The 26,020-nt window shown below is 43.7% G+C and overlaps 1 protein-coding gene and 1 long non-coding RNA gene across 3 annotated transcripts; one reads left to right on the top strand and one right to left on the bottom strand.

Annotated features, from left to right (window-relative positions):
• Positions 1 to 1,312: 1,312 nt before the first annotated feature.
• On the bottom strand, positions 1,313 to 12,847 carry LOC131573858 (uncharacterized). Its single transcript, XR_009276271.1, has 4 exons — positions 12,713 to 12,847; positions 8,315 to 8,543; positions 6,021 to 6,176; positions 1,313 to 3,494 (listed from the first exon to the last, which is right to left on the bottom strand). It is a non-coding gene; the product is annotated as an uncharacterized LOC131573858 (long non-coding RNA).
• Positions 12,848 to 12,923: 76 nt separating this feature from the next.
• SLC25A29 (solute carrier family 25 member 29) lies at positions 12,924 to 22,220 on the top strand. Of its 2 annotated transcripts, none has more exons than XM_058828107.1 (4): positions 12,924 to 13,038; positions 14,591 to 14,634; positions 19,150 to 19,233; positions 19,870 to 22,220. In XM_058828107.1, the coding sequence occupies exons 1-4, from the start codon at positions 13,005 to 13,007 to the stop codon at positions 20,611 to 20,613; spliced, it is 906 nt and encodes a 301-aa protein (XP_058684090.1). In that variant the 5' UTR covers positions 12,924 to 13,004; the 3' UTR covers positions 20,614 to 22,220. The 2 variants fall into 2 exon arrangements, with proteins under 2 accessions (XP_058684090.1, XP_058684100.1); XM_058828117.1 differs by lacking the exon at positions 12,924 to 13,038 and adding an exon at positions 16,620 to 16,654 and having other exon boundaries at positions 14,589 to 14,634.
• Positions 22,221 to 26,020: the final 3,800 nt, after the last annotated feature.

Here is a 26,020-nt window from a genome sequence, read left to right as displayed (position 1 = left end):
CAGCACAGTTTTCCCTGCTCCTGGAGCAGCTCTACCTCATTTCTTGCTCAGATTCCTTTCCCCCCTTTCCAATGTCAGCTCCTTGTAGAGAGACAGGCTGCTCAAGGGGAACCAAGAGTTCAAGGAAATGTCACATTGCCTGTTTTTGCACAACAGTCCCGTTACCAAAGGGTGCCTCATCTGCATGTGGGAGGTTAAGCTTTGCCCAGAGAGACCCTGGAAACTGAAGTCCTGATGCAATGAAGGGCTTGCCAAGCCGTGACCTGATTTGTACCCCTCTTGTAGAGGTTTTCTCGGGTCAGAGCCAAGGTACATTGGCAGCAAAGGCAAAAGAAAACTTCATGGCTGCTGCCCCCTGGGTCAGCTTTACAGGGAAGCTGAGGACTTCAGTACCCAGTGATATTTCCTGCACATTTTTCAAGAACCTATTTCTCACTGAAGCACGTGTTTTGGGGCTGCTGTGCCAGTGACATATAGCACAGCTCTGTGTGAGAGCACAGAGTTTCCAGAAATTGAAAATGAAACTATTTTTATTAACTTGCTTCCTTGCATCCTTCCCTGAATGCTGTCTGTTCTGAAGAGAGCAGACTATTCCAGTTTAACATCATGCAAGGACAGCAAAAACTTAAAAGGAGAAGTAAAACATTATCTAGAGAGAAAGCAATGTAGCTGCAAAACCACACTGGGTTATTTAGTAGCCCTTCCGTGTAATACCTGGTGCCTGTACCGGAGTTATTAATGGTTCATCAACAGTCTGTGCATGCCAAGTGCAGGGAAATCTGTTGTTTCCTCTTCTCCCATCATCTGATTCTGCTGTTGTCCTTGCAGGACCCCTCCAGCAGCTATGGGACCAGTGACACACAGGGACAAGGACAGGGTCCCCTGTGGGAGGGCAGCCTGGAACCACATGGTGAGGGAACTTTTCTACACATTGCAGTGACTGGTGCCATATCAGCAAAAAAATAGAAGCTGGCTGGCATTTTGCACTGACTGACTAAAGCATCAGGGCTAATTAATATTTTCCATGAAATATCAAAAGACCAAGCAAAATTCCTACCTTCTTTAGCTGAGCTGAAGAGCTCAAAGGGAATCTTCCTCGTGAAACCTTGTGAGATTGTAAAAAAAAACCCCAACCAACCCAACCCCCTTCCTTTTGTGAAATAAAATTAATCCTTTGTTTATTTTTTTAACCTTCACTGATACCAATGCTTCTAGCAAAATATTACTTGCTTTATATAGCAGGAATCTGACTCCATAACCTTTTGATAATGGTTTAATAATTATTTTGATAATTATTTTGATAATTTTTTGGTCGCTTCAATAGGGCATACCAGGAGAGGTCAGGTTTTCCATTTGACCAGGATTGCTTTGCAAACAGAGGTCATTCAGAAGGCGTCCATATGAAAGAATATTTTGGGGCTTGAACTGTTTCACCTTGTCCCACAAAGGTATCACTTCACAGCCAGCTCTGGAGGAATGCACACACAGAGCTACTTTGGGGACGTCTGCCTCAGCCAGGGCTTAGCAAAGTAACATGAGCCTCAAGCAAACACAGTCACCACCACAGCACTCTCTGCTCCTGGTGTGCAGTCAGGACTTAGAGGAAAATAGGATCCCCTGCCATGCTCAGCCTGGCCACCCCATGATGGCAGCGAGGCAGGAGCCTCCTGGGACAGGAGCCCCACACAAGGGTTCAGGTGTTCACATGAGAGCAGCTACTGAGGAGGGTGTGATCCTGCATGAAGGAAACCCCATCTGAGAAATGAAGCCTGTGCTGCTGCTGGCACGCTCCAAACAGCACAGACCAACTCCCTGCTGAAGAGAGGGACCCTCAAGGCAGCAATTCAACTTCCCTTACCAGGAGTCCTCCCAGAGACTGAGCCCTTGAAGTCTTACCCTTCTTCCTCCTTCATCCTCTCTTCCCTAGATTTCAGAGATATACCAGCCTCATTAATTTACCAGAACCAGGTCCCCCAGTGCTACAGGCCAATAGAGACTGTCCAGAAAATGCATCCCAAAGAAATCTTGTGTTATCAGGCATTTCTCCAAGAGGAAATACAAATATTCCTGTCCCACTTTGACACACTGTCCAAGGACTGCAGATCCAGAGGTCACTGCTACTCTAGCTGGCAAATAAACACCATGGTCCACATCTATGCAGGGAGGAGAGAAAGTGCCTGGTCCCAACCTAGGCAATCTTCTCAAAGCAGGCCCTAGGAAATCACACACAGAACGTGTTTTGAGCCTCTACAAGGGATAGCATTCCATGAGCAATAACTCACAAGTTCTTTCCTCCAGTAGCAAACTGTTCAAGATCGATTTGTTCAAAATTATTTGCTCACCAATTTCACAGGTGATTTTGAGAAAGCAGGGCACGGAAGGTGCTGTCAGATAAAATGACAGAGCTGGCAATATGAAGCAATCTGCAGGAAATCAAGAAACTGAGTGACAAAAAGTGAGGAAGGCCCCAATTTTGCCCAGTGTGTGATGGATGAAACACTCCATTTGCTTCATAGGAGGAGGAAGCTGTCTGCCCACCCAGGCAGAGAGAACTGCTCCATGGCAGAATGGCAGAGGGTCTAGAGGACTGGTACAAGTGATGGAGCAAAAGGAAAGGTGGGAAGGGAGCCTTTAGGTAGGCAATCAGTGTTAAATAGCATCATGTAGGTGAGACTCCTTTCACCATCTTCTTCCACAGCTCACTCACAGGATATTACCAACTCCATCCATCCTGCAAAGCCTGTCCTCCTTCTACTCTGCCACCACCTGCCAGCTCATCCAGGTTTGCTGAGAAAATGTTCCTTCCTCATTTCCTACCATAACGTGCTGCATTTTCTGTCCCACCTGCGCTGTGCAATACTGCACTCACATGCACATCCATTAATTCCTGTCCAATTTATTTTGGAAAAATCCTTGACTGGAGAGGCTGTTCAAACAGCGTTACCCCGCTACGTCACCGGGCTGTTTGCACATTGCAGAACAGGAAAGAGTGACAGCAGCAGTGCTGAGCTGGCAGAGCCTGGCACTTGGCTTGTGTGGTGGGGGTGGAATGGGGGGTGGAACCTCCTCCTCCAGCTGTGCTATGGATTTTCAAATCAAAGAGGCTCATTGTCCTTTCTCTCAGGTACTAGAGAAAAACCAATCATTCCGAGGACTCAAGAACCCACGGCAGGAATCTCACAGCCAAACAAACAGAAGCAGTAAGGAAACCACTCTGAGCATTGGCAACTGCATCAGGTATAAATATGTGAATTCACCTCTGGAAACCTGAAAAAAGGTTGCAATGTTTCTACACACATTCCCAAGGGGAGGGAAGAGTACATTTCCAAGAAGACTGAAGATGATTGCAGTAATTTAAGAAGCCACAGACTTTCTGGCTTTGGGCAAGTCATTCAGTCTCCCTATGCTTAATCTTCTCATCAGCATAACTTGGTGTGTCCACTGCCATGAAGGCACTGCAAGAATCCAGACACTTCTCAGAGAGCCACAAGTCTCTGTTCAGAAGAAAATAATAGGAAAAAGTGGAAGTAATGATATTAGCACCCATCCTACACCAACATCCCTGTGAAATATTGAAAATGTAAAGTGTTACATATCTCTTTCTCCAAAAGCATAGAATCACACAATCATAGAATGGTTTGGGTTGCAATGGACTTTAAAGATCACCTAGTTCCAACCCCCCTGCTGTGGACAAGGACACCTTACACTAGACCAGGCTGAGCAGGGCTCCATCCAGCCTGGCCTTGAACGCTTCCAGGGATGGGGCAGCCACAGCTTCTCTGGGCAACCTGTGCCAGTGCCTCACCACCCTCACAGCAAAGAACTTCATCCTGATATCTAACCTGAACCTACTCTCTTTCAGTTGGAATCCATTCCCCTGTGACCTGCTGCCATGTCCTTGTAAAAAGTCCCTCTCCCTCCTTCCACAGGCTCCCTTCAGCTACTGGGGGGCCCTGGTTACCTCACCCTGAGCTGCCCAGGAAGAAAGAGGAAGGTTGACCGTGCACCACTGCAGCAAGCTCTCAGAAAGGATTTTATGCCAGCCTCCCTTTCTAGCACTGCAGAAGAACTCTTTGCTGTGATGGAGGGAGGGGATGTCAGGACTGTGCTTTCTGACTGCTTTTTGAGCCACTTTCCAACCTCTTGCACTTTAATGGACAGAAGATGTAGTCAGTGCCTTGGCAGCAGGCTTGGAGAGCCAGGAGCAGAGGGAGGCACTCACCTTCCTGGCCTGCTCTTCCCAACCACCAAGCTATAAAGCACTCTTTATTTCATGATGATATTTATGTGCAAGCCTCTACCTTTTCAGCAGAGGCACCTCAGGTGTTAGACAGTAAACACAGCTGTTGTAGTGGGGACAGTGACAAGCTCCAAATCTATTTATTGATGTTGCTGGTGCACTATCAGTGCTCTCTCCAGAGTCTGTGTCCCTGTATCTTTTACTGCAATATTCCCAAACTGTGTCTCCTTGAGATCTCTGCTTTACACCAGTGGAAAATCTATGAGAGTCTACAAAATTGACTAGCCAATGGTCCTTTTCCTTTATAACTAGCTGATTTTATATGATTTAACAACTTCAGAGATACCTGGAAATTAGGAAGAAAACTCAGCTCTCGAACTATAAAGCATTATTGTCTGGGACTTTGAGATCAGCTGCTAAAGTCACATGGGAAAGAGTTACTTAACTGAAAAACCTGGCACCAATAAGTTCAGAAAAGAGAACTTTTTCTAAATGCCAGCATTATTATGAGCTTATGTTGAGAGGGGATATATACAAAGGAATTTTATCTTGCAGAAATAGAAAACAACTGAAGCTACAATGAATTAACTAAAGTCTTCAAGCAAAAGCAAAGCATCTCCCTTAAAAATACTGCTACAAAGCAAGTTTAATGCTGGAGAAGAACCCCATGCTGTTGGGGGGTGGAGCAAAGAGCCTCTGATACCCATCCTAACTTGATCAATAGTAATTCAGGGATCTCTGCCATAAACCTTTGCAAACAGTGTGCACTGTCCTAGTGCAGACATAGACCCATTTCAGCAGCAACTGTTCAGTCCTATTAACCTGACTTTTTCCATTGGCCCAGCCTGGAGAAAAATTAAACTCTGAGCCAGAAGTTTCCGTGGCTTTTTCAGGAGCACTCTCAACCTCACTGAAGAATAGTCAGACACCAGTACTAACAGTAGCAGGCTCTGAGTGTCTTAGGAAGTGCACACACTCACTTAGCACCTGCCATGTGTTCAGGAGCCATGGGAGTGTCCACATCCCAGAGTTCATGGGAAGTGTCTCTAGAGGCACCATGGCTGCCCTGCTAAGCCTGTTCTTTCAGTTTACAGGAAATGGGTGTCTTTACTAGAAGGCTATGGCAACAACAAACATTCTGTGTGACAGCTGGCAGCCCACAAATGACCCAGCAGAAAGTTGCCTTGAGGACAGGCCAACAAATTAAAAAATTGTCCAGACATAAACCTTAGTGGCTGTGTGCCTACTCTGTTAAATAGCCTAGCATTTAGATTTAGCTGGACACTGGTCTCCCAGTCATTGACTTTGCATGTGAATACAACTTGTGCCAGGAGATTTCAAATGCATGATGTTGAAAGTATATTTTTATATCTTCTGGCAGGGAAAAGCCATTAGCCTCATAGAAAGGTTCCTGTAAGAACAGGGTATCTTAAAAACAAAGCCATGAGGCAGGAAAAGGAGGTTCTCATAGTTCTGCCTCCTGTTCCCCTAGGCCAAATCAGTATTTACAGTCTCTTTATCTATAAAATAGGCATAATTGCACCTTTTTACCTCACAGAAACAGCCTGGGGCTTAGGTTATATTGTCTGCAGATTCAAACTGGAAAAATGCTATAAAGATTCCAGTTACTGAGCTTTTGTCTTCCTCTTCTGTATGATTTCCCAGCAGTTTTTGCTCACTGTCGGCAGTCACCAGTGTATTTGCTGAGGGAAAGATGGGTAGAGCTGCTGGGGTGATAGTTATTAGCTCAGGTGACTGGACTCAGTGCACACTCTCTTACCTCAGTGTGGCTCTTCGTGGTCCCTGGCATCTTCAGACTGTGATTCTAAATAGCATTTTGGTTCTAAGGAGACCTGCTCTCAGTATCACTGGCTGCATGCACTTGCAAAGTGCATTCTTCTCCAAAGAAGGCCAGCAGCTAAGAAACCTGCTCCACCTGCAGCAAATATGAGAGAACATAGTCCTTGTAATACTTCAAGAAATTTGTACTCAGGTCCTTGCCCAAATACACATTAAAAAAGTAATTATAATTTCTTCTCCATCATAGTATTATCACAGGCCAGGGACAAAGATGGGACCTGTGATAAGAGAAGACAACACCCACCATGGGGTGTGTAGGTCTGCCCTCTCTGAGCCTTCTTGCTGACCAGAAAAATGACAGAAAAGACTCAGCAGTTCAGTTAATAAACCCAAAGTATGTATGCTCTTTGAAAACAAAGACAATGCCAAGGAGAAGACTTTGGGCTAATGCCTATAGGCAGCTTTTTCTGGTTTTCTGGTCTGTTAATTTCTCATCTGCTTCCAGGGAAGCACCCAGGGGTTTGCTGTGATTTTGTATTTCAAACAAAACACAAGACAACTGACTGTGAACAGGGATAGATTCTCCCTCAGAATGAACATAAATGTTGTGGACTCTTTAGTGTGCAGGTTATGCTTCTTTCTCATGTCCAGCACACCAGTAACCCAAAATAACCCACATACATGTGTAGCAGAGGCTGAGACAAACAGCAGAAGGTGCATGTCAGAACTTGGCCACTTCTGCTTATATTGGAGAGGGGCAGGTGTTTCAGAAGGTGTGTGCTCCTAGTAATAAAAATATTTCCATTTTACCAGGATAAAGCATGGAAAGTTGGAGCTAGACCAAACTTTCCAGGGCACCTTACAACTTGGAGCATACTACACCACTCCTGTCCCCCAGCACCTCTGCTTCTCACAAGCTCAGCATTTCAGATATTAGCCAAGGCAGCTGTTCATCTGTCTTGACATGATTTCCCTGGGAACAGAAGAGGCCTTACATGCTGGGACCCTGACCAGGACATTTTGGGGAATCGCAAAGCCTCTACCCATCAGGAGATCTGTAAGCAAGGCAGCTCTGTTTCAGCAGCACTCAGCTCCGGTACAACTGCATCAGTTTAATTTCATGCTTTGAAACTCCAGTCTAATCAAGGGATTTTAGCAGGTTGGGAAGTTTCAACACTTGATATACAGTACCTTTGAAGCCAGTGGGATAATGACATCAGAGAATACCCTAAAGCCACCTAAGGCCATAAAGTTAATGGATAATAAAGGCATCTAGTCCCCTGAGAATAATGCCTTAGCTGCTCTGTCTTCAAGTACAGCTGCATCCAGAGGATCTGGAGTATCCCACTGACCTGACTCATAACACTGAGTGGGATAATGCAAACAGCAAGCAGGGCAGCAAACACAAAAATGTTTAGGAAAACAAAGAAAATGGACCTGAATCCACACAAAGCTAGCCAGTGAATTCACCTGGAGAAGGCTATTTTTCAGACAAAGGGGTGCTTCTATACAGCAGCTCAGTGCCTGCTTGTTTCCTATGTACATTGTGTCCCAATGTTCCTCTCATTTCACCATCTGGATTCACATATCACTGCTTTAGCTGCCAGCCATTCTGTAAAGCACTTGATGATAATCAAGCCTGGTTGTGCTGGGCTCCAGTTTCTGGGAAATGCAAGGTGTTCCTTGAAAGCAGTTCACTGCTGTAAATACAATGTTCACATTGCACATGGTCTGAATGTCCCCCATGTTCACATAACATGGGGCACACAGAGAGAGCTGATGCCCAAAAGAGACTTTGAAGAGTGATTCTGAGAACCAAAGAAGGTGCTAGGAAGAAGCTCAAATTCCAGCCACAGCTCAAAACAGAAAGAGAAACTGATACATTTTTCTGGGTAACATGATGAGAGCTGAAGTTGTGATGGTGCAGCAGTTAACCTTAGAAGTTAAGGAAGGGTCTAAAGGCTGTATGGAAAAGAATTCCCATGTAGGATAGTCCCAGAGGTGGCCAAGCCTCAGCAAAGCTCTGGGGAGCAAAGAGAGGGCTCCCCCACCCACCACCCTCCAGTTTGTAGTGGGACCTTTCTACTGGGACATGGCCAAATGTTGATGCCAAATTCACAAGCAAACAGAGTTTTGAAACACCTGAGTCAATAATATCTATTTTATTGCATGCCATTGCCACCAGAATTTCTACAAGTTTATCACAACTCCACATTTTTGTTCCTTTCCTACTTCATTCTACCCTGCTCCCCTTCTGCTTCATGTTATACTTACCTGCAGTGTTTATTCTGTCACACTGCTTGCTCTCTTCCTTTTTCTGTTCCATTCCCTCGTCTCCTGATCCCCTTGTGCAGCTTTCAGTTTGGTGTCACCTGCTCACAGATTTCCCCTGTGTGCCATCAAGGACAGCAGACAGCCAGCAGAGTCACTTCTTGCCAGGGGAATGAGGAAAAACTTCCTCTCTATCTCACCCCTCCAGCATCCTCTGCAAAGCTTCTTCCACCTAAAAGACAAAGGGACAAAGGTAAGAGGTTCTTTGAAGAGTTAGGATAAGTTATAACCTTTTCTCTCAGACACCTGGCAGTGCAGCTGCTGTACCTGCTGGTAGACTCTGTATGTTTCCCAAGCTACTCTGGGTTGGTTTTTTTTTCCCTGCCTTCTTTATTTGGGGGCCCCACATTTTGCCATGCTGCAGGGAAGCTCAGTGGTCCCAAAGAAGAAGAAAGCAGGAAAAGCACAACCCCACAACTCTAGCACTCCAGGGGTTCATTCCAGCAGTGGTAAATTATGTTTGGAATAGCCTTTGGAACAGAATGAACAGGAAGGAAGGCACAGCTGAGCCTAATCCATGGAGCCTGAAGGGCACAGGAGTCCCAACAGGCATCGAGTCACACTCTGAGCCAGAGGCATCACACATTAACAAAGTGGACACAAGATCAGACATGGCTTCTGAAAAATCTAGAAAAACAGCCTAAATGAAGAGGAGAACCATTAAATCTGGATTTCCTTCAGTGTCAGGTTAGGTGTCCTCTCCAAAACCCTATCTACATTGCACAAATAAGGCTCTGAATGAATATTCAAAAGATTTGGTCTAAGAAATACTACCCAACTGTAAGAGCTCCAATACTTCTTTCCATTAATCACATAAATACAAGCATCTATATTGACTCACTGTCCCACCCACACACAAGATTAATTAAATCATCCTCATTCACACTGTGTTGCCTCACAAGTGTAACTTGAACTGAAAACAAAACAAAACCCCAGGCAAGAAAAAATGAACAAAGACAAACTCCCCAGTGGGATTAAAGCCATGCCCATGCCAAAGTGAACCAGCTCTGGACATCTCTGACTTTATACCAATGAGCCCTTGATGTTCTCTGCACTGGTACATAAAGTGGCTCCCACCTCTCTGAAGTGCTCCAGTGGGGTTCAGTAGCATTGAATAAAAGATTCTGTAATGTTAAATAAAGCTTATTAGGAACAGCCTAAACATACAGGAACAAGACAGGCCTTGGGAGATTGCAGCAACCTGGGAGGGGCTGCACAAACATCACCAGCAGGATTAGAATTCAAGTGATCTCGACAAACTGGAAATACAATCTGGAAAAAGGAATTTAGCATGAACAGCTAGGAATGGCTACAGAAAAAAACTGCAAGATCAAGATAGGGAACATTGTGGCATGCAGCTGCTCTACTGGAAGTGTCCTGGAGCACATCATGTGTCACAGGCTGCCCATAAGTGAACAACATCATATTGTGTTATGTTATGTTATGTTGTGTTATGTTATGTTATGTTATGTTATGTTATGTTATGTTATGTTATGTTATGTTATGTTATGTTGTGTTATGTTATATGTTACGTTAGTTATGTTATGTTATGTCTCTTGTGAATATCTGATCTCATATTCAGATTCATGAAAAGAGTGTTGTCTGCAAATACCCAGGGTAATCTCCCAGAACTCACAGCAAGGCCTTAGGGCTTGGATCAAGGAACTCCACATCAGCTGAAGAAAGAGGGGGGTAAAAAGGTTCAGAGATCAGAAGATAATTATGAATATAATTCAGAGTAGAAAACACTAAGACTGAAACCATCTTCCAATAACCTAGAAGCGCCTACAAAGAGAGAGAAAATGTTTTCCCTGACCATTGTGGGAAAACATTAGAATTACAAAATCACTTCTGATAGAGAAGGTAATTCCTCTGAAACAAATTGCTTGGGAGATCAGAGGATTTGAATAAAAGATTTAAAACACTTTGGCCAAGAATAGGTGAAGCTGATCCTTCCAAGGCCTGTGCTACAAGACAGAGATGAATAACATCCAGATTTTCACCTGCAGAACTCTGCACGTGATTGTAGTTTCCCCCATGGACCCAGGGTATACAAGAGTCACAGAAAGTCACTTCCACTTGTACTTGCATAAAATGCTTAAGGAAAAACGACGGATGAGGGATTCCTATCTGATCTCAAGTACTGTCTGTAGATATGTGCACCCAGTAAAACCCAAGTTCCTGTTAGGAGGTGGGGGATAGAGCAGGAGTGGGCAGCTCCCAAAGCCATTGATGCTGTGCAGAGGGCAGGACCAGCCCATGTACCTGCTCTCTAGTACTGGTCATCCCCAGGTAGGACAGGGATGTGAAAGAAGGAACTCAAACCATCCTAGAGACACCTTGGTGCTTCATTCAATTTGCTGGTTTTTAGAGAGGAGAAGGAACCCAAATGAGCAATGGATTGGAAGATATGTGTAGTGTCAGGGATTCATTGAATGCTTTGCACTTACATATTGTCTACTTATTAATTGTAATGACGGTCCAAGTCCTGCTAAATGTGTTTTATTTTTTATTTATCTTTGTTTCTTCCTCTAGTAGTAGTTTCAGACCTTGTTGAAAGCATCCTCATTTTTGTTCATTTGTTTGTGTGCTTTCTTTGTACAGAAGGTGAAAGCTGGATAGATTTTTAATGTGCTATTCCACTGCAAGATTTTATCGACCTTTTATGGAGCTGCTGCACCTAAAAACAACTGCCATACCATGGAAAGCAATTAAAGAAAAAAAGAAAAAAAAAGGAAATAAAAATCCAGCCATCTGCTTTTCCATTCTGCTTCTGGAATTTACCCTCTAAAAGCAATTTAGACTGTGCAGGCCCTGAAGAAGATCGTGTTACTCTAAGCAAAGCTGGAATAGGCTACTTATTGTTCTAGGCCACTGGTGTTCCCCTTTCTCAGACATTGCCTGCAGAAATAACGAGCAGCTTAAACAGGGCTCCCTTTGGAAACTGTCAACAGCTTGAGCTCCCCATTTAAAGGCTCTGGCATCAGGGCACCCTGAAGCCAGGCAATGTTAGCAGGAAAGCAGAATTAATGCAGAGGAACAAGAAAAGCCTGCGGGGAGGGAGAGGCCCCTTGTGCAGGGTGAAGTGCAGCAGTGCTGTGTAAGACAGAGCCAGGGCTCTGCAAAGCCCCATGGGCAGCAGGCTACTCATTTGTGGCTTTGACCACCAAAGATAGGGTCTCATTCCAGTATTTCCTATTGTGCCATGGGGTCAGCATTTCGCACAAAGCCCCTATCTGCTGGTGCAACGCTTCCTCCCCTCTCTGGGACAATATTTTGGGGCGGAGTCTGGTAATAGAATCACAGAATGGTTTGGGTGAGAAGGGACCTCAAAAACCATCCAGCTCCAGCCCCTCTGCCATGGGCAGGGACACCTCTCACTGGAACTGGTGGCTTGAAGTGGCACTCAATTTGGCCTTGAACACTTCCAGGGATGGGGCATCCACAGTTTCCTTGGTAACATGCTCCAGAGCATTGCCAGCAGGCTGTGGGGGGTGATCCTGCCCCTCTACTCAGCCCTGGTGAGGCACACCTGGAGTGCTCTGTCCTGCTCTGGGCTCCTCAGTACAAGAGGGACATGGAGCTCCTGGAGCGAGTCCAGCTGAGGGCTACAAAGTTGATGGAGGGACTGGAGCACCTCTCTTAAAGGTGAAGGCTGATGGAGCTGGGCCTGTTCAGCCTTGAGAAGAAACCAGTGAGAAGGGACCCCATCAATGTCTGTGAGAATCTGAAGGGAGGGTGTCAAGGGGATGGAGCCAGGCTCTTCTTGGTGATGCTGAGCAAGAGACAATGGGCAGAAATTGATGCACAGGAAGTTCTACCTGAACATGAAGAATTCCTTTACTGTGCAGTGGTTGCAGACTGGAACAGATTTCCCAGAAATGGTCTAGAGTTTTGCCTCAGTGAAGATATTCAAGAACCGTCTGAATGCAATCCTGTGCCACCTGCTCTGGGCTGACCCTGCTTATGCAGGAAAGTTGGACAAGATGACCCACTCCGCTCCCTTCCAACCCAAGCTATGCTGGGAAGCTCTCCCTGGACTCTTCTCCAGGCTGAACAGCCCTGATTCCTCAGCCTTTCCTCCTAACAGGTCTGACAGACATTTTACCCCTGTTAAAAGAAGGCACCCTCTCCAAAGTCCTCATGATATCAGCTCCTCAGGCTTTCCAGCCACAAGTACTCAGAGATGCCTCTCCCAGGAAGCAAGACCACCCAGGACAGCCTCCCCGAACCACCCAAAACAACTGAGGTGCTACTGATGCTCCACAAAAGGGATGCTGTGCGCCCTCCCTCCTCCAACCACCATCTCCCCAGCCTCCCATTTTTTTTTTCACTCTTTACTTCTGCTTCATGACGCAGCTGTCGCAGAGAAAGCAGTGACAGGCTGAAGGCGGGGGGAGAGGGGGGTGTCGGAGCTGCGGAAGGGGAGCCCCATCTCGGCACCCCCAGCCGGGCACTCGCCTCTCCGCGCCGGGAGCCGCCCCCGCGCGGCCGCCAGTGCCCGGGGGCGGCCGGGGGGGAGTTGTCCCTTCGCCCCCGCCCCCGGAGGCGCGGCCCGGCCCCTGGGCAGGGTAGAAAGGGCCGGGCGGTGGGAGCGCAGCGCAGAGCGGAGTGCAGGGCCCACGCTGCCGGCATGGCTCTGGATTTCCTGGCGGGATGCGTTGGCGGTGAGTGTCCGGGTCTGCAAGGGGAAAATAATCATTAAAAAATGGTGGGGAAGGGGGGAGAAACAAGGGGAAAGGAGAGAGAGGGAGATAGGGGGTGAGAGGAAAAGAATAGTAAAAACCAAGCAGAAAAGAAAAGCTGAAAAAGGGAAAGAGGAGCAGGGGGAAATATGAAAGGTAGGAAAGGCGTAGAAGGGGATCGAGCGAAATGTTTTTAAAAGGCGGAAGAAAGGCAGGCAGGTCGGCGGGGAGGGCCGGGCGCGGCGCTGTTATTTTGGGAGCGGAGGGAGGATGGTGCCGGGGGCGATGAGAGCGGCCCCCGCTGCAGCCGGGGCCGAGCCCGGGGCCGCGCTCGGGGGTTCTCGGGGGCGCGCACCGACCCCCCCGGGCTCTGCAAGGGGACGGGGGCAGCGGCGAGCTCGGGAACCCGACCTGAGCACAGCGACCCCGGGCAGCTTTAAGATGGAGAGGAGAGAAGGCGGACACGCGTCCTGCGCTCCCCCGCGCATCTGCGGCCGGCCTGCCGCCTGCTATATTTAGCAGATTTTAGATTGTGTTCAGGAGACTTATTCTCGCGTCTTTTCGGGTATTTGCGCTCGCTGCTTTCCTGCCAACTTGGCAAATGTGCCTTTTTTCGGCGTCTCTCTGATTTGGTCCTGGTGCTGCTTGCCTTGCCAGGGTTCCCCCGGGGTCAGCCGTGCCGCTGGCCTTTCCGTGCCGAGCACACAGCGCGCTGCTGTTTTTCTATCTTGGGCTGTGTCGCTGCCGGGCTGGCCTCAGACAACCTGGGCTGCAGCATGCTGGAGCAGGCACTGTGCTGCTGCCACGGCTTCCCCGGGGGAAGGAGAGACGGGGGAGAGCCCTCCTCCCACAAGCGGGGAAGGTGCGCTGACGCTCCGTGCTTCTCGCTGTGCCCAGCGGTCATTGAGGACTGCAGGGTCACAAGTGCAGGGCCACAGGAGTCGGTGCTTCAGCCTGTGTGTGCAAAAAGCCCGTGTTCAGATTGGTGTAGCTAATAGCCCTGCACGTGACTTCTAAAAAGTCCTTTGATGCTAGAATAAAGCAGAGGCTTTTAGGAATGCGTGGTCCCTCTGCAGGTGCTGCTGTCACGTCTGGAAAGGCTGTAGGCGGAGAGCAGGAACGTTCTGCTGCCTTTAGAGATGTGTACATGTTTTCTGTGCCTGCACAGAGCAATGCGAACATGAAATATTGTCCTTTAGAGGAAACCTGCATTTTCTGTCCACTGGATTTGCCCCAAGCTGAGGCCAGGCACCATGGCTGCCCATCCCATATGGTGTGGCACAGTCTGTAGTCACACAGCTCAGCCCCTGCCTGCGCCTCAGAGGCTTCCCGAGAAGCATGAAGGCACCTGCTACTGGCCTGAAGGATTGAATTGTAGATCTCCTATCTCCTGACTTGGTGGGATGCTCTTTAACTGGTTTGCAAACCATGTTGTGCACTCACACCTCAGGCTGGTGGTCCTGCTTGGGCTGCTGTAGTCCCAGACCCAGGAGGACACTTCAGAGTAATAACCATGGCATTTGATTCATTTCAGGTGCTGCTGGTGTGCTGGTGGGACACCCCTTTGACACTGTTAAGGTGGGTTGATTATGAAATATATTTGCCTCTAAGTAGAAAACTTAGTTTCTCCAAGGAGTGGGGGAGGAAAAAAAAATCCCCAGACACTGTAGGAGTGTAAATCTGCCTGGGAAAGCTTGGAGCAAGCCTCCACAGCTACTCTTTTAGGTTCTTCAATTTTCAGTTCTTCAGAAGTGAAAACTTAGTAACATAAACCTTGGCCTTAAACTGCGAGTTCAATGCAGTAACAATGTGGTATTTGGAAATACAACTTTGCATTGAACTAAATTTTGTTCTAAGTTTGCTTCTCTGCAGCTGTTCAACACTAACTGCAAAAATTGCCTCTCTCTGCATTTGTAACTCAAACCCACTTTGATAGTAGGTTGAAAGATTGGAGTTTTGTTTTCCCCTCCTTGAGCTCTGCTATTACTGCTTAATTTGTAGCACTAGGTGGAAGTCAATAAAAATCCACAGTATAGAGCTTGCCTGGGGGCCGTTTCCTCCAAGTATTATTATATGTTTTTACAGCTTTCCAAGTTCAGGTTGGTTTTCTGATGGTTAGTTGTGTGTGTTACACATTCTTCATCTACCATAAATACAAGATTTGAGATCTCCTGGAAGGCCCCTCAGCCAGGGCTCTCAGGAGTCCAAGCCCATCTTTCAGAACAGAATGACAATTTGAGTCATCTTTTGGCAGCCTTATTGAAAGTCTTGCACTGAAGACTAGAAGGGATATCAGTGTATTCCCTGCTAAAGTAATATATCAGGTCACTTGACTGCAGCAGACAGCATGCCACATAGTAGTATATTTGGAATACCTTTACCTTGCTGAATTCAGATATGCAAAGGCTGTGGGCTGATCGTTTTACTGAGAGCCCTGCTATATTCTGTATTCCAGAGCATGGTTCATTCAATACAGAATTCCTGAGTTAGTGGAAAGTAATCCTCCTTGCAAGCTTGCAGTGCAAGCTGCTCAAACAGTGAAATCTGTCTTTTTGTTGCTCAGAATGTGGTAAATTTGACAGTTAAATAATTCAGCTGAACTCTAGAATATATTTTCAGGAATGGCATCATCCAGACTCGCACAATTTTTATTATGGTGGTACAGGGCCAGCTGTCTTTTTCTCTCCCATCCTGCCAAGTTTTACATGCTTAACTGAAGGTGATCACTCATTTCATTGAATCCAGTAAAACTGCTAAAATTCTATGCTCAGACTAAAGGTAACCATGTGTGGATTTTTTAGTTGATGGGTTTTTGGTATTTTTTTGGTTTTTTTTAAAGAGGCACAGCTTCTATTGCATGAAACATTTAACTGTAAAAACTGGGGCTCCCATGATGGTTTCAGCAGATATATCATTGCAAAATCGATGTATCAGCTTTGGAAAAAAGCATCTTGCTTTACAATAAAGCAAATAATTTGTTTCTAAATGTTTTATGAAATCCAGTGTGACACATGGATATTTTCATATCCTTTAGAAGGTACTGTAGGTGTTTATTTTGTTAGAGCAAATACTAATGTTTGTATTATTAGCAGGCATAGTCACCACTGTATGTGGAAAAACTAATCACCTTTTAAGGGAAAAAAAAGGACATTGCATAACTCGTGTATGTATCTGTGTTGAGAATTAACTTTTTATTGTTCTGCAGTGTTTAAAGGGCTACCTGGTAGTCACCTTAGACTGTGCATTTTTAATACAACTGAACAATGGGAAAGCTGCATAGATAAGCCAAAGTTTTACTTCTGTCTTGGCATTTAAGTTCTTCTCTTTTTTGGCTGGTGCTCATGTTTCACAGAGCGGGGAGGGGGATGGTGGGACACACAGGGAGACATTAAGCTGTGAAGTCACCCTGCGAAACCTGCAACTGAGCTGACCTCAGAACTGGCAAGCTCTTTATCCCTGGTTTGTTGATGTAATGTATAAAATTGCTTTTTTGCTTTTAACTGCCTTTACTTTCTGAGCTAGGGGCTGTCTTCATTAACAGCAAAAGTGTTACTTTGTTGTAGATGACAGATAAGCCTCATCACGGGAGAGTTACCTAGTAAGTATAGCCCAGGTGAACACTTCTGTTTCTCTCAGTCTTTATTCCCAAATGTATTAGTTCAAGTAAAGAACTGAAAGACTTATGAAGCTTTTTCCCTTTTTAATTTTAAACTGATGTGTCCCTCTTCTACAGCTATGGCATGGAGGGAGCGGGGTTTAAATATCCCTTTTTTTAAAATGTAGTTTTATTCTGAACCTTCTTTGTGCTATGCATTTCTGGCTGTATACACTGCCACACACAGTGCCTCTAAAACTGAATCTGACACACTGCTGTTGAGGCCTTATCCACTACATATTCTTGGATGATGTTTTCATTGCTCAAATACTTCTGAAGTCACTGATTTCCCACATTATTGAATACTTGGACTGTTTTGAGGATGTAGTGGTTTGGGTTTTTTTATTTAGTCTTGAGGGCCTTTATGCAAGTCTTCAGTGATGTGAAATTAGTGGGTGTTATTATTGGACCTAAAACCTCAGTAACAGTGTTTTCCAATAAGAAGGAAGATAAAATATTGGGAATGAATGGAACAGGTGGATAAACCTTGCACATGATTTATCTTTCCTATAGCTGTACATGCTAAGGAGCTTGTTGAATAAGGCATTAACATGCATGAAGATAGATGCAAGTTTGATGTGCACTCATCGTGGCAGTTTGCTAATGTGGGTACCCTTATGTGACCAGCACTGTGCTCAAGAGAAAGAAGTTTTTCATTCTTAGACCTGGGGAGTCAGCACTCTAAATATTCTACCCTACAGAAAAGCTTAATTGGTTAATATTTCCCAAATCATTTAGACAAAAATAGAGGGAGCTGTGTGCCACTAGGAAATTCAGCCCATAGATATGACTAATTCTAAACTATTAAACACAAGAAGAAAAGATAAAATAAGAAAGTTTCTAAGCTGCAAATCTCCAAAAGCCCATTTATGTGGAAGTCACAGACAAGGTTTGAAACAATAACAGTAAACTCTAGAGTAAAACCTTTGTTTGTGCAATTGTGACAGCTTGTTAAGATTTGCCTTTACTTGTGGACCTGCTTCTTCAACAGTTTTGACAGTCTGTCTACCCCCCAAAAGTCACTTGAAATGACAAAGGATTTATTTTCTTTGAATCCTACTGTAAGCCTGCTTTTAGTTCTGAGATGTGGCAAGACCCAAGGTGATCTCAGCCTCCCACTATGGCAAGCATTTGTTAATGCATATACTAAAATGACACTGAAAACTAAAGTTCTGATTTACAAAGCGTAAAATAACATGTTGTAGGAAAAATACTAAAACTGTTAATTTATTTTTGCTTTGAAGAAAGCTAACCTGAATATAGGATTTTGACAAACCACCTCCATAAATAATTTTCTAGACACACATATTACAGGTCTTTGATTGCTGTGGTGGTGTTTTTTATTACTTTAGGCAACCATGAAAAAAAATTAAGTTCAGGAATCTTTTCACATAGGTGTAAAAATTTTCTCTTTTGCTCAGAGTAAGAGACTGAAGCTTTTTGTCCTGGAGCTGCAGCAGCAGCATTACATGGTTGATAAGCATCTTTTCTGAAAAACACTGCAGGGCTCCATGCAGGAGATCAAACAGAGATTTGTAACTTTATCATTCCAGCTAAGTCAACTTACTGAGTTCATTGCAGAGTGTAGAGCCCTGCCTGGGCTAGGTAGAACTGAGACTCTTTCAAAGTGTGCTGAGGGCAAATAAGCATGAAAAAACAGAATAGAAATTTTCCATTATAGGTTAAAAGGCATCTCCTAAGACCACCAGTTAAGTAGCATTTATCCCTCCAGCAGAACATACTGTTTCAGTTTTGGAAAAGTTAATTGATTGCTAACATTTAAAGGTTTGAGACTGCTCCACCCTCACCAATTGCTTGCATTTAGCAGGCTAAAAAAAACTAAAACAGACTAAAATTTAAAAGGACAAATTGCTTTTTACTCCTTCCCTTATGCAAAGACATCTTAAGAGTCACTGCCCAACTACCTGCTGAAAAAAAAATCAGATCTCAATGAATGGGCCCAAATCTGGCATTTAGAAACACTATGAGTATTGTTGAAAGTTTCCATCCCTTTAAAATTATCCTAATCTCATGCTTGACTTGCAAATAATTTTTTTTTTATTAAATTGTCTCATGTTTGCACAGGTATTCTTTAGTGTGAACAGAAGTATTCTTGGCAGCTAAAGAAAGACCCTATTGTAGCCTGTACTGGAGAGCATCTGTTTGAAATTCTAGATGTCAATCCACTTATTGGTTTGCTAATAGTCACAAGAATTAATGATCCTCTTCCCTCATGTTTTCACCCCCAAAAAAACTTAATTCAAAACACTTACACAAGATTTTTCAAATTATTGTGCCCCATATGGCATTCCAGTGTCCAGCCCGTGCTCTGGCATATGCATTGCTGTAGCAAATCTCCACATAGGTACAAGACAGGGTAGCTTACCCTTTAGGCTGTTCCTGATGTACAAATTGGTATCTCACACAACTTTTTATAGGTTCGTCTGCAAGTTCAAAATGTAGAGAAACCTCTCTACCGTGGGACTTTCCATTGCTTTCAGTCCATCATAAAGCAAGAATCTGTAAGTACAAAATTACTGCTTTGTGTATTTATTTTTTTTTTAATCTTTGTATATTTTGGCTCAGGAGGGTGGGAAAGCTGTTAAAAAGCTGACAAATGTTGAAGAACAACAGATAAAACATGCTCTGAACCTCACATGACTGTAGGGCAGAGATTGTAGTCAGCACTTTGCCAGAAATCTTGTAAAGAAGATCACTAAGTCAGAAGATGGTATTTTGAGGTTAACTTTGAAAATAAAATAAATTATTTAAATAACTAGTTTTCTGAAAATCTATGCTATGAGTGAAGAAATTGGTGAGGTGTTTTTGCAGCTGAAACTTTAGGACCATTGTTAAAGCTGACTTCAGGCTCTAAGTAAGCTATTTAAAAAGAAAAATTATAAAATTTGCCAGAAAACTTTCCTCTGGGTAAAATAAGATTATTTTCTGCATGTGTTCAACAATATTTTTGTACTGCTAAATCGCTTAGATATTTGTGGCCTAGGCAGAGATGAAATTCTTATTACAAAACAAGGTGGTCCTGATGTGGCCACTGTTAAAAAGCTGGGGTCCAAGGGAGAGCCAGCAAGGCTGTGTGCTGCTGTTTGAGGTTATCCACACCACTGTTAAAAACAGTTTCTCCTCCCTTCTTCCTTTAGGCTTTTGGACTCTATAAAGGTATTGGGTCACCAATGATGGGACTTACGTTCATTAACGCGCTGGTGTTCGGTGTGCAAGGAAACACCCTTCGTGCTCTGGGCAAAGACACTCCTCTGAACCAGTTCCTTGCAGGGTCAGCAGCTGGGGCCATCCAGTGCGTCATCTGCTGTCCCATGGAGCTGGCAAAGACAAGGATGCAGCTTCAAGGAACTGGAGAATATAAACTAAAAACAAAGAACTACAAGAATTCTCTGGACTGTTTGATCAAAATCTATCAAAAGGAAGGGCTGAGGGGTATCAACAGGGGCATGGTCTCTACCTTCATAAGAGAAACTCCAAGCTTTGGCTTTTACTTCCTGACCTATGACTGCATGACTCGGTATTTAGGCTGCGAAGCTGAAGACAGTTACGTTATTCCCAAGCTGCTGTTTTCCGGAGGGATGTCGGGAATTGTGTCGTGGCTCTCAACCTATCCCATGGATGTGATCAAATCCCGGCTGCAGGCCGATGGAGTCGGAGGTGTCACACAATACAACGGCATCCTAGACTGTGTCCGCAAGAGTTACCATGAGGAAGGCTGGAGGGTGTTCACGAGAGGTCTCACTTCCACACTTCTCCGTGCTTTTCCCGTCAATGCAGCTACCTTTGCTACTGTCACTGTGTTCCTAATGTACATGAAGTCAGAAGACAACCTTCCTGAATGTGAACCAGGTCCAGTAATCCATCAGCCTTCCAGTTTGTGAAACATCTATCTTTGTTCTCCTCATCCAAAGCCCTGCTGGTTGGGTTTTGTGAAACATGAACACTTGACCCACACAAGTAGTGTAGATTTATGCTATCTGTATAAAGAATTCCTAAATGTATCAAATTAGGATTTCATCTCACTACTTGTATAAACAGCATCTTGCCTTATTCAGGACTCCATATCTAGTAGTATTCAAGTGAGAGGGGGACCTGCTTTTAGAAGGTTGCTGTTGTGGCTCCAGAAGAGGTTCTGGAGAGTGTTCTAGCACCAGAAATCGAGTTTTCTTTCACTCAGGTTCTGAATGACTAAGTTGAGTTGAACGCAGAAATGTTTTCATGAAAGAAATACTCATTTTGTATGTGACAGGAGTAAGTGCACTCCTTGAAGGTGAAGAAGGGGGAAGAAATTTAATGGTGGAGGTGTTTTGCAGGTAACCCTGAATTGTAAAGACAAGGACTAGCATTCAGCTAGTCCTGTGTTTTACTTTTCTATGTCAATGGTTTTAGTAGCAACTTTTGTTCACACTGATTTGTAAAAAAAAAAAGAAAAAAAAAATTTGTACCTAAGTTACTCCCTGACCTTTCGGCTTTGAATAAATATCTTAAGCACAAAGTTAGCATCTACACTCAAATGCACTTGTTCCTTTAAATCTCAAGGCTTGTAAGGATTATGGGAAACTCAAATCCAGTAGGACTGGTGTTGTTTGCCCTCACCTCTGTTTCTCCTTTGGTGGGTGCATGGACTGTATTGAGCAGTTCAGTCCAGTGGACTTTGTTCTCTGAAGTTAACGCAACTTTGCACCACTTCTCCCAACATGCCTCATAGCAGCCAGTGATGTACAGAAGTCAAAGTCCTGCCTGTGGTATTGCACAAAATGTTTGTGGTTGCAATGTTAGCGTAGCAGCTTGAAGTATCTTAGAAATACATACATATTTAGGACTGGAGGTTTCATACCTTTCCAGAAAATAGGGGTGTAAGTGTCTGAAATGGTTGCTGTTCAATACACTTGCATTATGAATTTAAACAATACTGATTTTTATGATTTTTAGTTACAGTGCTACTGGAAAGAAGACTGAAAAGGGTTTTAAAGAATTTTCTTGTTACATTAATCTGCTGTAAATTTTTTTACCAGTCTGTTCAAGGAGAATTGAATTAGCCAAAGAGCTACAAACAGTCATTTAAGATTTGAGCTAAAAGCTACACATATTTGGCACAAATAGCCAGGAGGAAGGACAGTATGTGTGTGAGCAATGTTTTAAAACATATCAAACTAGTTCAGTAAGTACAACTTGTTACAATTTTGGTTGGGACAAGTGCAATATGTGTTTAATTTATATGAATTTTCTAAAGAAGCATTATTTCATAGCATTTTGCACTGTAACAAAATATGCTGGAGAAATCTGTAAAATTGGTATGTCTTTTTATACCTTGAAGGTATGGTGGATGTTTTAGTGCCTACTTGCACTGAGATTCAAATTGAATGTTAAATTTGTCTACTAAGCTGCATCTGCACAACAAATCACAGCAAAAACCATTTAGACCTTTGTACAGGAGTATGTTAATTCTTGTATATATATTGAGGGAATAAATTTTTTAAAAATTTTGCCTTTGCTTCTTTCAAATTGTTTTTATGTTTTACTCAGATCTTTGTGTTAAATCGAGCGTGTGTAACGATGGGGTTTCTGCTTTTTGCCAGGGGAACCTTTCTCCACATCTGCCTTCTGTGCACCACGGGGAAGGGTGGGGTCTTGCTCTGGCTTAGGCCCCATCACTGGAACAAAGAAAGTAATTTGCCTGGTCTCACTTCTTCAAACTGACCTTTCCTCTACTGAAAGAACAATCCTGCTTTTAGAGCCAAAGAGCTGCCTCTATGCTTAGATGCTTCCTCTTCTGCATATATATATATCCTGTAAAATCAGATTTATTTGGTTTAAGCTGTGCTGACCAGCAGCAACACTCCACAAGTGGGGAACACAAGTTTTGGGTCCCTGCAGGGTCACCTTAGAATCAAGTACCAGGCATCCATAACCTCTCTGGGCAACATGTTCCAGCACCTCACCACCCGCGCAGTAAAGAATTTCTCCCTCATACCAAATCTCAATCTACTCTTTCAGTTTAAAACTGTTACCCTTTATAACTCCATGCCCTTGTAACAAGTCCTTCTCCACGTTCCCAGAAGTCCCCTTTAGGTACTGGAAGGTGTCCTCAGAGCCTTCTCCTCTCCAGGCTGAACAGCTCCAATTCTCTCAGCCTGTCTTCAACGGCGAGGTGCCCCACCAGCCCTCTGATCTTTGTGTCCCTCCTCTGGACTCACTCCAGTAGGTTCATGTCCTCCTCTTCAGAGGTTATTTCAGGTGCTGGTTCCACTAATTCATCTTCTTAAGGGGTAGATACATGTGGCTGACACAAACCCTGTCAAGCATCAGTTTCCTGGATCAGAAAAGAGCAAGGCCACCACCTCTCCACCTGACCATGACCAGGGTCAGTTCCAGTCAAGTACCTTTTGTTCTCTCAGCAGGAACAACAACTATGTTCAACATTGAACTATGGAACAGAAACAAAAACCTGGAATAAGCAAACAGTGTCTCCTTAGAAGACTAATACCATTAAAACAGAAAAGGGCTATACAATGTTTTACTTGCAGTGCTTACTAAAGCATTCTTTCCAGAAATTCATCCATCTGGAACTTAAATAATCAGTAGCAGACACTGGATGTTACTCAACAAGCCTGAGAAGAGGCTAAAGCCAGCTTTCAGCCTTGTCTGATGTCACCTGCTTGAAATCCATGTGACTTCTAACTATTAAATCAAGCTAGACAATAGCCTCAGCATTTAAATCATGATACAGTTCTTTCCTGAGAGACTTTTTGATATGTGAGCCAATTCAGACAGAACCTGTCTTCCCAGATCCTCATTTCCACACTATTAGCAAGCAAATTCCCAAGTAACTAAAGGGATTAAGAATGTAAAAATCACTGAAAATGAAACTTACTACCAAGTCCCTCTACCTTCTTCTTTCTTAAACTAGATGAGCCATGCCAGTTTTAGAAGTTATAGCATAAACATGTCCAATAAGGACAAGAGGGGAAAAAATTATCCATGCATACTGCTTCTTGACTAAGTTACCATAATAGAACAAGTAGAGTGAAATTTATCAGGTCTGTAACATGACAAGTTTTTTGTCCTCTCAGCTTTGTCTTTCTCTGCATATCTGCAGTGATAGGACAAGTGGTAACAGCCTTTAGCTGAAAGAAGGCAGGTTGAGGTTGGATATCAGGAAGAAATTCTCCACTGTGAAGGTACTGAGGCCCTGGCACAGGTTGCCTAGAGAAGCTGTGGGTGCCCCACCCCTGAAATTGTCCAAGGCCAGCCTGGATGGGGATCTGAGCAACCTGCTCTAGTGAAAAGTGTTCCTAACCATGACAGGGGGTGCTGGAATTGGATGATCTTTAAGGTTCCTTTCAACTCAAGCCATTCTAGGATTCTATGATAAAACTTTTTATATGGTTCAGGTAAAAGGGTAGCAAGACATTCAAGGGATGAAAACCTGTCCACTGCAGGTGCAGCAGCAGCATACTGGGAAAAAGACAGAGAAACAAATGTAAACGTTGACCTTACAAAGAAAAGAGGTGTTTGTTCTTTGAAGTTATTATATTTATTATTATGCTGGAAAACAGGTGTTAACAGTTCAATTAGCTGCTGTTAGCCCAACTTTTAATTCGTGGACAATTAAAGAACAATTCAAAACCCAGAAGAGTGCCAAACACCCTTAGATTAGCAGAATGTGCAGTTAAACCCCCCTCTTCTACCAGAAAAACAGGCAGAGAAAATAGAAGCTTACCCCAGCCAACATGCCCTATCAAACACCACAGCCATGGAGACAGATGAAAGATCTGAGGGACTCAGAGGCACGGCAAGAGACCAGGAAACAGAGAACTTGCTGGGCCAAATCTAAGGGAAACAGCCTTTGATATCAAGAAGAAGCAAACTGCTGCTTTCCATGTTCAGGAATTTATGTGTGTCCATGGGCAGTAGGGGAGACGAGCAAAGGAAAATAAGCCATTTTCATCTTCCCAGTGCAACTGTTTTTCAATTTTTGTATTAGCGATGTCCTCACTAATTGCAAAAGTGGTCATCACTAACAGAAAGAAAAGCGACATAATATGCACAATAATACATAAGATATACAATAAAAGCTTTTCTACTTATAGTTTATTACTAGTTTTAACTGAACTGACCTGGATAGTCATTTTGAGCTATACAGGTTCATCAATAAACTGAAATCAAGGCAAGGTCTGCAGTGGACACTAATGCCCCATAGATTGACATAAATTGAAGAATGTCAAGTTTGAACGTTCACAAAATATTCTTAGGGTCTGTAAAATGTAACAACTAACACAGCCAAATTGCTTAGTTATCATTCACTATTATAATTTATTATGACTTTTTCTTACTGAAAGAAGCACACTGCATTTTTTATTGACAGTAAAAATAGACTTGTACCATTTAAGCCACATCCATGTGTCAATCAATAAAATACTGAAAGCATAATGAAGCCTGACCTCAATAGTCTGCACTGTTTCCTGTATATATCAGAACAGAAGCAGTAACTTGGCCAGATTAAAGTTGTTACAAAATAGAATGAATATTCTTTTTCTAGGATCTGATCTATTATCTTTAGCAGAGATTTATTGTAGATCAGGAATACTTCAGTGTTGCAATCACCTTCTTCCTTGTCTACTGTAATACCTTCTAGAGTATTTTCACTTAGGAAGAATCTAAGAGGTGCTTTTCAAACAGGCCAGTAATAAAGTTCAAACTTTACAACTGCAGTTAAAGAAGGTAAATGTAAAAATTACTTCTACCCTTCAATTAATCCAGGTAGTGCTTCCCTACCAGTTCTTAATCAAGAGACTGGACACATTTTCATTTCACACTCTGGAAAAAACTGAGATGAAATCCCCTGTACCTAACCTATGCAGGAGGAAAAAAATACGAACAAGCAAACCAACCAACCACACAAGAGGAAAACCTAAACACCTCCCATAAATATTCCTTACAATTCGCTTTCAAACCAGAAACATTTGTATGTCCTTTGAAGCTATGGGAGTCACTGGATTTACATTAATCCATTGGAGGTTCAGTCAAAGAATCAGTTAAGACTGAAAACTGAAGGATTCTATATCAAAAGGCCAAATTTTCTGTTTTGCTGAGAAAAAAATAAATGTGTTGATAAAATAAGTCAAAACATAAGCTGCATGCTGTCCCACATGTGAGGCAGTCAAAACCTTTGTAAACCAAAATTGGCACTAGTAAGGTCAGTGAGGTCCTTGGCAAGTCCATCTTGCAGCTCTAAAGGACACCTGACTTTGTAAACCCTTAAACCAAAACACTAACCAACAAGGC

The sequence above is a fragment of the Poecile atricapillus genome, chromosome 1 (assembly GCF_030490865.1).
Source record: "Poecile atricapillus isolate bPoeAtr1 chromosome 1, bPoeAtr1.hap1, whole genome shotgun sequence".
NCBI lineage: Eukaryota > Metazoa > Chordata > Aves > Passeriformes > Paridae > Poecile > Poecile atricapillus.
This window is presented reverse-complemented; position numbering and strand designations above follow the sequence as displayed.